Source organism: Notolabrus celidotus, chromosome 11 (genome assembly GCF_009762535.1).
Source record: "Notolabrus celidotus isolate fNotCel1 chromosome 11, fNotCel1.pri, whole genome shotgun sequence".
In the NCBI taxonomy this organism is placed as follows: domain Eukaryota; kingdom Metazoa; phylum Chordata; class Actinopteri; order Labriformes; family Labridae; genus Notolabrus; species Notolabrus celidotus.
In genome coordinates this window covers 30,142,768-30,157,904 of record NC_048282.1, presented here as the reverse complement: position 1 = coordinate 30,157,904, position 15,137 = coordinate 30,142,768, and the positions used below count along the sequence as shown (strand labels likewise).

Sequence of the window (15,137 nt, the reverse complement as noted above, 5' to 3'; positions counted from 1 at the left end):
TATACCTCTGGGAGCAGCAGTTGTCCACAGACACAGATCACATATTTTCTGCAGCCTCCCACTCCCTGACACACACACAAACATACACACACACACGTGCACAGAGAAAGATGCCGACCTGTGTGAAGAAACACTCGCCCATAGCCACATATCCTCGGAGCAACAGATGGACGGCCTTGAGGCATTGCCTGAGAGACTTGAGTGAGGGTAAAGCTGCCAATTGATTGCTAAGATCAGGTGTGCGTCTACACAAAGGCACCTCCTGCTCTTTTCAAGTAGCAGGGTTATACTAGCCTGAGGACAAATGGAGACACAAAACAACAGTGGCATCTGTGGCAGGTAATGATCCCTTCACCAAAAATCTGGATAATGGCAAACCTCGACCATTTGTTGCAGTTAAAATCACTGTTGCTCTTTGTGAGCTCCACGTTTGTCCTGCAGCAACATGTGCCGGAGCAGCTCAGTCGAGTTACAGCCGTAGATCAGTCGGAGTTGGAGTGGAGCCAGGGTGAGCAGGGACAGATGAAATAGTGTGAGCTTTTATCCTCTGCTGATCCTACCTGCATCCATAAATTGGGCTGCACACATTATGTAAGGTCAGAGGTGGATTAAAGAACACTGCATCAGCTAATGAGCATATTACTGGTTTTGTAACCTGCACAGACACACCAAAGTAAACACTGCATAATTACACTTTTTATTATTCGTCCCTGGAAAGGCTGCCATGTCCCACAGCATTTGTCTTTGTTAAGTAATTTATTTTCAAGAAGTTTATAACGGCAACCGAAATAACATACTCATAAATGAACCTAATTGATATACGCTTCAGTGCCTTCATGTATGCATTTAATGCCCCTCAAATACAGTGGAGCCATTTTCATCTGTTGGCATACTCAACGTGAAAGGCACAGCTGCTTTTATTAAAACCTGACATGGCAATATTGATCAAGTTTCCAACACAAAGGAAAGCTAGCAAATCCCTGTCATTCCACTGCTTAGTGATGAGTCAGCAACCAAAAAACAAGGCATACTGAAAACTGAGAGACACTCAGACATATATAAGGTAAAACAAATTATTTGAAAACCCATCGGCTACTGTTGAACATTGGATAAGGTTCACATTGAGCTACCTCTTAGCTAAATATTGTTTCATAGTTTTAGACAATACAATTAGAAAGGCACAAATTGGGGCGATGGTGGCCTAGCGGTCTAAGCGCCCCACATACAGAGGCTACAGTCTTTGTCACAGGGGTTGCCGGTTCAATTCCCGGCCGGTCACTCAATTCCTGCATGTCTTCCCCGCTCTCTACTCCCCACAATTCCTGTCTCTCTTCAGCTAGCCTATCAAATAAAGGCAAAAAGGCCATTAAAAAATAAAAAAAAAAGAAAAGAAGGAAAGAAAGACGCAATTCAATTATTTCTTTTTATAACTTTATTTCATTTTTTTTTCTAATTTTAAAGCTGGTAAGTACACATACAAACACAAACATGTACATCCCCAACATCCCCGAACCACCAGACACCCGGAGGGTTGTGAAACAAGACAGGAAAATGACAAATAAAGGGATAAAAAAAAAAACAACAACATAATAATTATAATAAAAATAATAATAATAATGATAATAACAACAACAATAGCAATAGCAATAACAATAGCAATAGCAATAACAATAAATAAATGTAAATAACAATAACAATAGATAAATAGAATAGAATAAAATATATAAAAATAAAAAAAACAGGAGTGTAATGAAGAGCATTATCTGTAATAACAGGCAAGCCTGTATGGAGACAAGAGAATCAAGTGCATAGTAGGTAAACCATACACAAGTAAACACCCAGACCTTTAGCAGCCTCAAAGGCAAAAGTGTTTGTGAACACAGAACTAGATCAACAGGACGTTAGACCCCCGTGAGTGTGAATCGTGCACCAGTACAAACAGCAGCATCATTACAAACAGTTAGCAAAGGCAGACAAAGTGACCTCGCAAAAAAAGGGGATTAATCTATACTGGCTCATTGAAGCATGCATACATGCCGTCAATTCTTATTCCCACACATGGGATAAAAAGCAAAATGCTTGAGGAGACTCAACATTATGGAAATTGTAAAAGGGAACAGTGAGAGTAAAATCTATAAATGCAAATTCATCCTTAACTTGTGTTTCCACACTAGTTGTCATGATAGCATAATTTTGCCCTCTGATGTGATACTGGTAAAAGTGAAACAACATTGATACCTGTGTCCATACCACAGCAATAACAAATAAACTCCTGTGCATCTTAAAAGGTTGATATCGTTATTTTTGATGTCCAACCTGCATACAGAAGTACAGAATTTTTTTAACACATACCAACATTTAACATAGCGTTTATAGTAATGAAAGGCAACATATACAAGATTTTTCAGAAAAATAATGCATAACCCTTCATTGTCAAGAGGAGGTGTGGTGGTATATGTATCTGCAGAGGGTGAGCTTGCTTTCTGTTTTTCTAATCTTCTTACTAATGTGATGATTTTATGGACAGTAATCATCATAAATTATTGTGCAGTGCTGTGAAGCTCCCTGACAACTGTCCGCAGGTAGTGAGTATTGGAAGAAATAGGGACCAGGTGACATTGTTGTCCCTCTCCTCTCCTCTCCTCTCCTCTCCTCTCCTCTCCTCTCCTCTCCTCTCCTCTCCTCTCCTCTCCTCTCCTCTCCTCTCCTCTCCTCTGCTTGACTGCAACAGACATAAGCATCACGCATGTGTCTAAGTTAGAAACTAAAAGGACCTAAAAAATAATCAGTGTTTTTTTCCACCTGTGAATGAGGAGAGTACACAGTGAAGAACCTGTGACAGAGGGCAGAGCAGAGACTCACACAGTTGGCAGGCAGAAGCGTGAATTCAGCTACAAGAAAACCAAATCCAGCTTATTCCATATGTTAATGCAGGAGGGTGGACGTGCTTTTGAATTATGTGCAACCCCTGCAAAGGAAGTTAATGTGCTATCAGATTTGTTGTTTTACCTTTAAACATGGACAATATATTCCTCCTGATCCGCACTATGTTGTCTCTTCACTTGTTGACACATTTGAAATGTGTGTAACTTTACTGATTTCCTGCGTTTGATCACTTGGTAACTGCAACAAAGCCATTTAAGCTATAGAGCAGGGGTATATCCCCAAAGTGGGGGTCGGGACCGGTCGGGACCCCCTGGGAGGTCACGAGACACAAATGGGGGTTTTATTAACCTTGAAATAAAACCTTGAAAATAGAAAATGTAATGAGTTTTCTGCCTTTCTTTTTGCCAGATGCCTCCTAAGTTTAGGGTTAGTGAACAGTTAATTATCAAAAGCATCAGTAGCAGCAGGTTAATTCATAACGACACAGGAAACACAGCAGCATGCTCATATAGGTAGGTTAATTTTCTGCAGACCAGCTAAATTAAGCCACATTAAATCACTTTGAGGACAGTGGGGGTCACAAGTCTTTGGCACCTTTATTTTGGGGGTCGTGGGCTGAAAAGTTTGGGAACCCCTGCTATAGAACATAAGAGGGAGTGTTGTTGTACTGGATATCAGCACCTCTTTGGCTATCCAGTATTGTAATATGCCAGTCAATCTTTTCACACAATCCCTTACAGTATATGCTTCTACAATACACATAACAAATACTGTATTTTCAAAAAATACCTTTTGAGTCACCTGAGGACATTTAACAGCTGTGAGAAAGCAACAAAAAAAAAACAGGCAATTGGTTTTAAGTGATTTTTTTTATTCTAGATAATAATAATAATAATACATCTCAGTAGAAGCTGTGTTACCCGTCATATCTGCCTAAAACAGGTGAATGTTTCAAATGCAGCCACAGTGTACTTAGATAAGAGAGCCTGAGACAAACAGCTTAACGCGTGCAGAATGACCTGTCCTCGAAAAGCTCAACTGATGTGTTGAAACAGTCTCCACCTGCCTGTGAGTGATCCCATGTCATGTTTCCCCACAATGTCACTGTGGCACGGCTCAGACAAGGACCCCCGTCACCCCTGGACTCAAACATCAACCAACAGGGTCTCGCCTTGATTCCTCTCTTCTCTCTCCTCTTGCTTTAGTAAACACGATAATAGCAGAGCTGTGTTGGTGTGGGCTCCATGTTAACACTGCGGCTGTCAAAGGCCATCATGCCCCTTCAAAGGATGATGGCTCTCTAAAGTGGGCTCTCTCGGCAGCAGCCATTTTCCACTTGACTGGCCCCACACACACCAGGGGGACTGGTAGCCCCTAGCAGCTGGGCTAGACTGGTCACTGGGGGTGGGGAGAAGGAGATGAATGGGCTGGATGTGAGGGGAGGGGGTAATAGCAAGAAGGGAAGGGCATCTATATGCATCAAGAGGTGTGTTAGGTAGCTTATTTTGTCCTAAAATGCATCCTACATGTTACCCAAAAGTGTTCTCAGATAGGAGAACCCTGAGGAACTGTTCTGGGCACCTTACCATCTTTTGATTTTTAATATCAAAAATACCAGTCATGCATTATTCTAATTATAATAAACCAAACTGAATGTAATACAAGGAATGAGCAACAGTTTAAACTCACAGCACAATTTTATTCCAGTTCATAACACTGTTAAACTGTTGCAATGCACACTATCAGGTTCAAGTTTACAGGCTGTGGGAGGAATTAGCCAACAGTTGCACGAAGACGGCACACCTCATGAGTTCTACTTGCTTCTGCAGTTGTTGTTTTGGAAATCAGAAAACACTGATGCTTCAGAGCTGTGCTGTATTTTCTTTATTGATGCTTTCATTTCAAAATGAGTTTGTGCTCATTTAGGGGGGCTTCAATTTTTTCTAAAAGTTTAAGAACTTCCCCAAAACCCTTATCTCAATGCTTCTTCTGCTCAGGTGTGCTTACACATTCCAGCTGACCTCCTCATTGTTACCGTACCTGTGTTTCATCTCCTCTCTCTGGCATTTGCATAAAGCATCATTCTGCACGTCAGCTGAAACATTTTGCTGCTCGGCAGAAACCTGCCAAATCTGCCGCACTCCCTTGATGAGAAACAGACAGCCAATATCTCATCAGGAGCTGGGAACAAAAGCCCATTGAGATGTTATGATATGAATGATAATTCGCCGAGTGTCTGTTTGCATGGCCGTGTGGGCTTTGTGTCAACACTCCGGGTCCAGCCAGGTCTCACTCGGGACAGGGGAAGCTGGATGCATTTTCATAAATCATTTCTTGACACCACATCAAGGTTATGTGGTCGGCAGTGTGTAGCCTGTAAATTGCCTTTGCATTGACAATGCAAAGAAGCTCCACTGGGATTTAAGGAGTTCAGTAGCTATTTAAAGCTGGAAAATTAGGGTCACCTTTCCCCAAACTGTGATAATGGTGTCTCTCATGTAAACCAGTGAAGTGAAATGTCTTATCAAATCCTGGAAATATAAACCATTTTATGTAGAGGCCATGCGCATATGCACAAGCTGTCTTTTGTTACCGCTCCATGATGCTCTGGCTCTTTACTACTCACTGTGTGGAGGTAATAATTAGCTCACTACAGCAGGGTAACAAGTTAGCACCCCCGTCCTGCTGTGCCGCTCTGTAATTGGTCCCCTCATGTGGCACAGTCGGGCCCCAGAACAAAGGGTTCCCAGAGGGGGAATCCATGCTGACCCATGCTGAACCCTCCACAACAATGACAGGCAGGAAGCATTTACATATGCTGACAGACTTGTCTCTTCCTAGGGTGGAGTGCTAGGCACTTCATTAAAGCAACATCAATACCTGCTGATAGAAAACGAGGAGTGGGCCTGCGTGCATCACTGTCTGCTCCCAGACACTATAGTGAAATGACATAGGGCTGTCACATCCAATTTCAAATAAATGGACAGCGTTTATTAAATGGAGTGTGTGTGGAAATTGATGGGAGAGATGCTGTCTGAGCTGAGCCCGTCTGCGAATCGTCTGCATGCATCAGCAATCGGTTTACCCACAAGCTGTTCACCTGAACATCAGCTGCCAAAATCTGTCGGGCTGCGGGTTCAGCCAAGCAAATTTCCACACTTGCTGAGCATTGTTTTGTTTATTTACATCAATAAAAATGACTCTTCCTTTTGTGTGACTGCACTTTTACACCGTTTAAGATGTTAACATGCACCTCAATGAACCTTCTAGTCCCTGCAAAGTCAGACACAGGTGACATATCTGTCGATTCAGCAGCAGTGCAGGTGGGTTCTTTCAGTCATTGCATCATGGTGCTGTGAATTCATTCTCTTATCCAGTTAAAGGAAGGGTAAATCCTCCTTCCATTTGACACGCTGCTCATTTAGCTGAGAGGCACAGAGGCTAGAGGGAGGGGAGCTGTGGGGGGAGCTTTGGGGGGGTGGGGGGGACTCTTTGGGAGGTGTCGTCCTGAGCAGATGGACCTCTCTGTAGCGTAGTAAGTGGAGTCTTCACATGGCGGAGGAGTCTGCAGGATCTCACAGGACTGGGACTCAGCATCCAGGTGGCCACAGCCCCTCCTGACCAGCTGGAGGAGCGATGGGACCATCTGACACTCGCAGGGAAATGATACACTTTTTCTTTGCTGCTTTGTTTTGTCCCAACACAAAAGCCCCGAGCCAATCAAGGAATTTAGCTAATGAAGCTTAGAGGCAAATCCTTCTGATTACATATAAATACTCAGGGTCATGTTAACATCAGGAGATCAGCGTTCACGAACAATCATCAGGTGAACACTCCTGGAGACAGAAATAATCAATCTGATGTATTGTTTGAGGTGATTCAAATTTCATTCAAAACTACATCGACTCCCGACTGCAGTGATTTCTGTGCAGCTTGCACGACGCTGCAATGTAGATTCAACAAATCCAAGTGAGAAAGTCCCATCTGTGCTTCTCCTCCACTGATCCCGAGCCCTGGAGGCTACACCGGGCTAATTGTGGCCCCATTTTCCCTTTCCTTATCTTTTTGTTTTTACTCAGTGCCGGGGTCAGGGAAGCTCCCAAGTGACCAGCGGAAGGAGCAACAGCCATCGGCCCCCGCTGAGCATCAGTAATTAGAGCCCCCACCCCCCCACCCCCCCTACTCCTCCTGGAGGCCGGGGGAACCTCTCGCTCTCCTCCTGAAGGGCAAAGGTTCAGAGAGGAGGAACAGCTGCTGATGGGAAAGCACTCTGCGGTTCCCATGGATGACCAGCATCCCACGTCCTCCTCTGAGGATGTGCAGCAGCATCTCTGATAGGGATGATGGGAGCTCAGATCAGACGTATTATAGGATCATTGTCTGTCTGGTTTCTCGTGGCTGCTTATCTTCTTCTCTTGCTTTTTGTTTGTTATCAGCATTTCTGGGAGCAGTTGGTGATTTATTATTCTGTCAGTGATTTATTGCTGAGAGCATTTTAGCCTGTGTTTGAAAAGCATCATTGCAAGGCTAAAAGATGCATCACATGACTGGCCTGGCCTGTAAAATACACTCTCTCTGTAGAGCCTGATATGGTCACTTTCATCAAAAACTGTCTATAGGTCTACAAAACAATCAGCTTTAAGGATAATGACTGAATATTAGGTAGAAGTAGTGGTAGAGGAGGCACTTAGATCCTTTCTCAAGTCAAAGTACCAACATAAGAGTGTTAGAATACTCCTTTAGAAGCTTTACATTTAAAATCAGCAACACATACTCAAAGTATCACAGGACAAAGCAGCTGTGCTTTGACTTACTTTTAAAGCTGCAACAACACTGTGTCAGAAGCATCTGTTGTTTGTCAAGCTGGAGCAAGATTTAACTTCTTTACATATTTGTAGTTTTGACCAACTGTTGCTATTATAATGATTGGGCAACTCAAGATGTATGTTTATAAAATATAATATGATTTTCAGAATAAATGTATTATTATTATTTTTAAGTTATATTTTTCAGCATTTTTGCCTTTTTTGATAGGACAGCTGAAGAGAACAGAGAGTGGGGGAAGACATGCAGCAAATGGTCGAGCCTGGGAGTTGAACCCGTGACTGCTGCAATGAGGACTATAGCCTCTGTATATGTGGCACGCTTAAACTGCGAGGCCAACAGCGCCCCTTCAGAATAAATCTTGATCTTGCATAAGAAGGTAAATACATCTTGCAAAACTTAGAGGAATAGAAGTGTAGAGTAACTTGAGTGGAATAATTCAAGTACAAGTACCCCAAAGTTAAACAAATAATAAAATAAATCTAGTCAAAATTCAAATTTAACACAAGCTTAGCTAGCTGAAATTTATCTGCAGGGTTTTCATCATGCTATTGTTTTGTCCATGCCCTGTCTATCCTACAACACTGATGGTTCCTGAGCTGGAGCTGCTAGTATAACACACAATATGTAGCTCTGACTGTCTCACTGTAACAGTCACAGTTATTAAATGCATCATTTGCTTGTTTTTATCAGCTTTTCATTTAAAGGGAGACCTCCCGTGAAACAGGCGTATAAATGTCAGAGCGTAATCTTTATTTCTCACGCTTTAACTCCAGTTTTTACATACGCTCAGAATAAATGTATTTACCGGGCATGGATTTGTGGTCACTGGTTGCCTGGATTGACAGGTGCTTATGTACAGAAGTGTGCTTGCGCCACCTAGTGGACAAAGATTTATGATTGAGAATGAGGGAAAGAAATGTGTCTCAGTGTTCAACTTCCAGTATTTAATAATAATACAAGTTAAGAGGGTTTTTTTTCATCATAGTTTATTAAATGACACAATATTTTATAATACTTAATAACATTTGGAATACTTAAAAGTGCAAACATAACTTAGAAATCACAGGATGAAAAAAAAAGAAAATAAACGCATAAACATCACTTTTGAACAAAAGGCTGGCACTTTCTTGGTCCTGTGGATGGACCTTAAAAGAGTTTCACATTTAAGAAATTCACCTCTTTGCAAGACTTTGAAGAGAGACAGAAAACTGTTGTATTACTGTGGACTGCATGTGAAGCCTGAGCCTCTTAGCTTAAGACCAGGAACTCAAAACTGTCCCAGGAAAAGGCCGACTTACTTGCATCTCTGAAGTAAATTAACAAGTTTTATCTTGTTTAAAATTTACAAAGATATAAATCTGACAACAGCAGCTCATTTGTTTGAATTGTCAAGACAAAGGTAACTGAAAAACAACAGCAACGTTGTATTTAGAGTCTTGCATAGATGAAACAATATCAACAGGTTGATGAGTGCTCATTGGCACCTTTTGGCAGAGCAAGGCAAACAGTTTGCCCTTATTTTAGGTCTGAATGCTGTGCTGAGCTAAGCTAGTTGACTCTCAACAAGGAAATATAGGAATGGTATTCAACCCTTATTTAACTTTCAGCAAGAAACTGCCTAATCATTCCTTAACGGAGTGTCTGAGCCTCCTCAGTTTGAAAGTCAGGGGCATTTAGTGTTGCAGAAATCTCCGGACTTAAACAGCTGGTAGACGTTAACCAACGGGAACATGGTGAACGAGCCGACTAATGAGCCCATCTGCGCTGCAGCTCCACACCAGACCAGGGCGTTGTGGCTCCGGTCCCTCAGGATGACACCCACCATTACTTTGACATAAGTCAGGATCCCCGTAAAGAAGAGCCATGAGACCACCTGCAGAGGGCAAAAGAACAAACTGGACTGAGGAGCTGTTCATCTGAGTCATGATCTCACTGCTGCTGTGTCTATAAGTACAAATCCGGACTTCACACAACGTTCATTCTAAACGTCATTACCTCAGCCACACCTGTAAATATGTTACCACATCATTAGTTATGAGAGTGAGCAGCGTTGCTCAATCCTCAGGTGTTTTGTAAAGTAGGAATTGAACTTTGCTCTGAGATATTTCTCAATCGTCACACATCTTATGTGTTTGTGCTCACTCACAATGATCATCTCTCCCACCATAGACCCTTGAAGTAAAGGACATGGACTCAGAGCTGCCATCGCCATGTTGTAGCCTCCAAACCCTGACCCCAACGCGGTTAGCACTCCAAGAAAGACCAGTGACCTGAAAACAAGAGAGATTTGTTATCAGCAGCAGTTTCCACATTTCTAACATTCCTCTTAGAGATAACTTCTTAAAGATTGATTGACCCCAGAAATACCATATCACAATGTCAAAGCCATAAACTTTGTAACAAAGTTAAGCAACAAAGTTTCACTTAGTTAGAACATCCATCCTGTTTATACTGGCCAGTAAATCAAGCTTTTCTTACAAGCAACCAATGCTAGTGATTGGGGATCAATTCAAATAAAGAGTCCAGTTCAGAAGGAAGTTCCCTCTTTTTAAGCTCATGTGTTTCCTTCCTGAGTTGCAGTGGGGGGACAGTCACAAAAACTGCTGAAGCCTTATAAACGGAGCTGAGATCCTGACCTCACTAGTATTTGTTGCAATAGTTTCTATAACTCATTTCACGCTTTAAATCAACACCTTATTATACATCTTTCTGAAAGAAAACAAAGCCTGTTCCTTAATTATAAATGACATGAGAAGAAAGTGTATGTTACTTGTTTTCTTACATACTTATATAACACTCCAAAGCTCTTTTCTGAAGTCATTATTTTCTAACTTTTAAGCATTAATCTCTACTTTCTAAAAACATCGTCACCCATATGCTCCTAACTGCAACCCCCTCTCTTGAGTGTTTATTGAATGTGTCCTTAAACCAGAAATATCAAACCACAATGTTGGATTTTTTTCTGAAGTTACTAATGTCTCATTTCTTTAGTTGTTTGCATTTACACAAAGATTTACAAAGTCAGGCAGAAGGACAAGAGTCATGACGTCAAGTCAAAAACAACATGTGTCGCATACACCAACCTCTGGTCTGAAAATTAACTTGTTCTATTTACTTCAAGTTTTACCAGAGTTCTGAGATCTTCATTATGACAAATGTTAAACATGGTCAATGAGGTTTTTTCAGTTCTTGAGTAAGACAGGAAGTTAAAGTTTACTTTCAGATACACTCATACGTGTTTTTGAGCAGAATGAGGTCTGTGGATTTTCAGGAACTGCTGAAGGGCCGGTCTAACTTGTGATTGACAGGAAGCTACCACACCAAACTGAAAAATGTCTTCAGCGGTGTTCAGCTGCTCTACAAAGAATCCCAGTAACCAAAGGAAGGCCATGTTCTTTTTCAGCTCCAACCTCTTTCCAATATATAGTCACCTCTGGCTCCAAAGAAAGGCGGCAAAAACTTCTATCTAATGATCAAAATGTGAAGCGGTAGTCTACAAACTACTGAGTGTGTCCCTGTGGCTTTGACCACTTAGCAAATACACTGTGTAGGAAACATTAGATAAGCCTCCTTAAACACCATTAGGACTAGAGAAGAGGATAGGAATTTAAATATATAGAGCATCTAACCTGTTTTGGAAGAACATTGCAATGGTGCAAGCCAGTGGGTTGGCGACTGAGGACAGAGCTGCAGAGAGGTGATAGGCCAGGTTCCCGTAGGGCATACAGGAGTATGTCTGCACGGAGGGCAGCAGGCCGTTGGTTGCACTATTAACCCACACCACCAGAAAGTAGATGAAAGTCAGCTGGTACACGGAGTGTCGGTGCCCTGTCAGCAGAGGCCTGCTCTGGGCTTCTTCCTCTCCCCGGCCTTTCACGTCGCCTTCGTCCTTCTCTGCTCCGGGGTTATCCAGCCCGGAGCTGACAGATGCCACAGTGTCTGGCACAAGGTTTTCTGTGGACAGCTCGAATGTCCGAGGAAGCCTGTTTAGTGCGGTGAACGCAGCCAGGCTTACGCACATCATGGCTGCCAGGAAGGCGAAAAACACACTGGGGGAGAAGTTAGGAGGAAGATACTCTGTATGTATCGCCCATGTGTTCCCTCCTGTGTCATTTCCTGAAGAGGAGTTGACACATTTGGCGATGCCCACACCTTGTGCCAGAGCAACTACGCCAGGAATGAAACCACTCAAGCCTTCTCCAATAAAGAACGTGGTGATGTACTTTGCTGGAAGCTGCATCATGAAAGGTAGGAAGGTAACTGAGGAAGTGCAGTCCACCAGTGAGAGGAAGAAGGTGATGATGAAGAAGGCAGTGCTATGCAGTGACCCAGCCACTATCGTAGTCTTGTCCCAGAAGAAGGCGAGCAGGATGCAGGCGAGGACACCGATGGAGAGGATGGAGTAAATGACAACACGCTCTTTAAGGTAACCCGGGCACAGTTTGTGCATGAGCGTGACCAGAAGAGGTCCCAGGTTAGCAAGCTGGATGAGAACTGTCAGGTAGGATGGGAGCTCCCAGCCCTCCGGGAGTGTGTTGACGATGAGGGGCAGCTCCACCCACAGACCGTTCACTGCCACCCAAGAACCCAGGCCAAAGGCACAGGCCAGCAGGTGAACCAGCAGAGCCATACTGCAGCGAGATCAGTCTGAGGACAGTCTGAAGAAAAAGAGGAGGCCGACTCTCTGAACTGTCCAACCTCTGCTGTGTGTCATACCTAGAGAGAAAAGTCAGGGGCATTAAACTCAGCCTATGTGTATTGTTCAGGATAAGATTTGGTATCACTTGAAATGTTACAGTTGAACCCAAAAAGTGTATTTATTAGGAACATAAAAAATATACCAGTTTTTTAATCAAAATTTCCATTTAATCCAAAACAAACCAGCGAGAAATATCAGACTCAAATACTAAAAGTTCCCTTTCAACACTGACAAATAAACCCTTGGTGTTGCAGTGTTACCCTCATCATGACTGTGAAATAATAGTTGAAAGCATAAAGGGGAACATCAAACACTGAGTTTTGGTCTGTTGACTCTTAATTCCTCTCTTGCTTAGATCACATGAGTCAGATCTGTTCACTTATTAACACTTGTGCACTCAGTCAGTGCTGGATTAAGTACTCACATCCTTTTTGAAAGTCATGCTTCAACATTTTCAAAACACTCTAAAAAATATCTATCTATCTATCAGCTGATGTGTGTTACATTATTATAAAAATAAATATACTGTAAGTATATATAAATATAATTAGATGGTTCAGTCATGTCCTCAAGCTCGTGGTCAGCCTCCTACAAAGAGTCACAAGATAAATCTGAGGGTTTTAAAGGTGGGTTGAAGGAAAGACAAACCAAAGAGTAATCTGTTTTTTGTTTACTTACTTCTCTTTTTGGTGAATCACTGAGTAATTTGTCCACTTATGACATTTATTTAAATGATACCACGTGAGAAGTTTTAGGTCAGTGTGGTCATTGACTTTAAATAAGTCAAAAGTACTCATACTGTCATATATCATCATCCTCACCCATGAAATACAATTATTGTATTGCTGGTGCTTTTAATTTTAAAATAGATATCAATCCTTAAACAGATTTCCCTTCTAAGTTTACTCACAGCATCTCAACTTGATTGACATTAATCCTGCACTTTATCTTTTATCAATCAGTCCATCAATCAATCAGACTTTATTTATAAAGCGCTTTTCATACAATGACATTGTAACACAAAGTGCCGTGCATAAAAACAACTTAAAATAGAATACATTAAAAAGAAAAGAGAGAGATAAAAATAAGAATAAAAACCTATCCTAATCCCAACCCCAAACCCATCCCACAATCCTAAGGTTAAGAACACAATATATGCAACAATAATAAAAATGAAAATAAAATAGAAGTTGCTGAATGAACTGAGGAAACTCACCAAAATGAAATACATTTCTAAGATAATAAAACAATAAAATATTAAACCATTAAAAGAAAATCTGATGCTATACTTAAAACAAATAAATAAATGAAATTAAATTAAAAGTGACCAAAATTTGAACTAGATGACTGAATGACTTGCAATTGATCAATCATCCCAGCACTGTGTTGTATAATGATGTGAAATCCTTACTGTGGGGGATGTATCACATATCACATTATATCAGGATCATATCTTACGGCATCAGTGATTTTCTTTGTCAGCAATATGTTTCTATGAAGTATAAGAACTGGCATAAAAACTGAAGTTCCACCCTCAGATATTGAATGTAGTAGAAGTATAAAGTACACCTAATTTGTACTGGAGAGAGAGTCAACCACAAACAATGCACTGCTGTTCCTACATCCTCAACCCTGTTTTCAAAGCGCTCCAACTCTAGAGCAAATGTCAGCTGAGGCCAGTCGAGCTCCATAGCCATTATCAGCAAACGTTTACAGCTTCATGTGTATTAACATAAGTGAGTCACAAATAAGTGTTCGTCTTCACACAGAAAGCCGGTGAGAGATCAATGTCATTAAAGTTCTCAGTAGAAAGTGTTTGGAGCAGCTGATTCTCTCTAAACAACTATGAACCATATGGCTCTCCATGCTCTCTCTCTATCTGTGTGTGCAATCCAAGTTTTTAACTTTGATCTCAAGATAGCAGGCTACACACGTCAGGACATGACTTCTCTGTATGATCACTTAATGATAGTTCAAGAAAAGCTTGTTTTAAAGAAGTATTATGTTGTAAATAACACAATCAGTTGAGTTAATAGACATAAAATGTTGTATTAGCTCAGATTCTCGTGTGGTCATGGATCTGAAAATACAGTGTTTACAATTCACAAAGTACTGATCCTCAAGCAAAGAAGCTGCCTTTCAGACATGCATGTGTACTCACAAGTTTCTTCAGTCCCTGCAGGCGCTCAATACGACTTGCTGTCATCTTATTTAGAGGTTAGTGACAGACCTCCTTTGGCTGTTCTTACACAGAAGCACTGATGGGAATCACATGGCTCCTGGGTAGGTCAGAGTCCACTCCAGCCGATGATATAGAGCACCACTGGGTAACAGAGGGCAGTGACTAAATCCACTGAGCTGTCTTTACTGCACCCACCTCTAAATTAGGTCAAGTCAGCGCTGAATCACCTCAAGGTGCCAGTGACATTTCAGCTCACCTACAATTGCTCACTCCAGCAGAACACAGAATGTGCTGCAGTTGTTGTTTTTGACTGTCCAGGGCTGCACTGCCTCCTGCTGGACACAGGTGCAAGATACAGCTTACACAAGGAGTTTCCATGCATACATTGTGTAGTGAGTGGGAGGGAAGGCATCTGAGACTGTGATTAATGTTGTTCAGTAACAAGACACCTCTGTCCTCATGAGGAAGCTTCAACATATGCAGCCTGTTAAGTGAGGAAAGCAGGCTGACTAATTCAGAGAGGTGCAGACATGTTGACCTGGA

At 41.8% G+C, this 15,137-nt stretch overlaps 1 protein-coding gene across 1 annotated transcript; it reads right to left on the bottom strand.

Annotated features, from left to right (window-relative positions):
- Positions 1 to 8,687: 8,687 nt before the first annotated feature.
- Positions 8,688 to 14,934, bottom strand: slc52a3 (solute carrier family 52 member 3). Its single transcript, XM_034696513.1, has 4 exons — positions 14,574 to 14,934; positions 11,343 to 12,429; positions 9,860 to 9,983; positions 8,688 to 9,586 (listed from the first exon to the last, which is right to left on the bottom strand). The coding sequence occupies exons 2-4, from the start codon at positions 12,341 to 12,343 to the stop codon at positions 9,377 to 9,379; spliced, it is 1,335 nt and encodes a 444-aa protein (XP_034552404.1). The 5' UTR covers positions 12,344 to 12,429; positions 14,574 to 14,934; the 3' UTR covers positions 8,688 to 9,376.
- Between the last annotated feature and the right edge of the window lie 203 nt (positions 14,935 to 15,137).

Bases quoted from the DNA above. Each gene is read 5' to 3' on its own strand.
- slc52a3 (XM_034696513.1), bottom strand. From the start codon at position 12,343: ATGGCTCTGCTGGTTCACCTGCTGGCCTGTGCCTTTGGCCTGGGTTCT. The intron at 9,984-11,342 runs GTTAGATGCTCT...TCTTGTTTTCAG, and splicing joins GCAATGTTCTTCCAAAACAG to GTCACTGGTCTTTCTTGGAG. The intron at 9,587-9,859 runs GTGAGTGAGCAC...TGCCCTCTGCAG, and splicing joins TGGTGGGAGAGATGATCATT to GTGGTCTCATGGCTCTTCTT.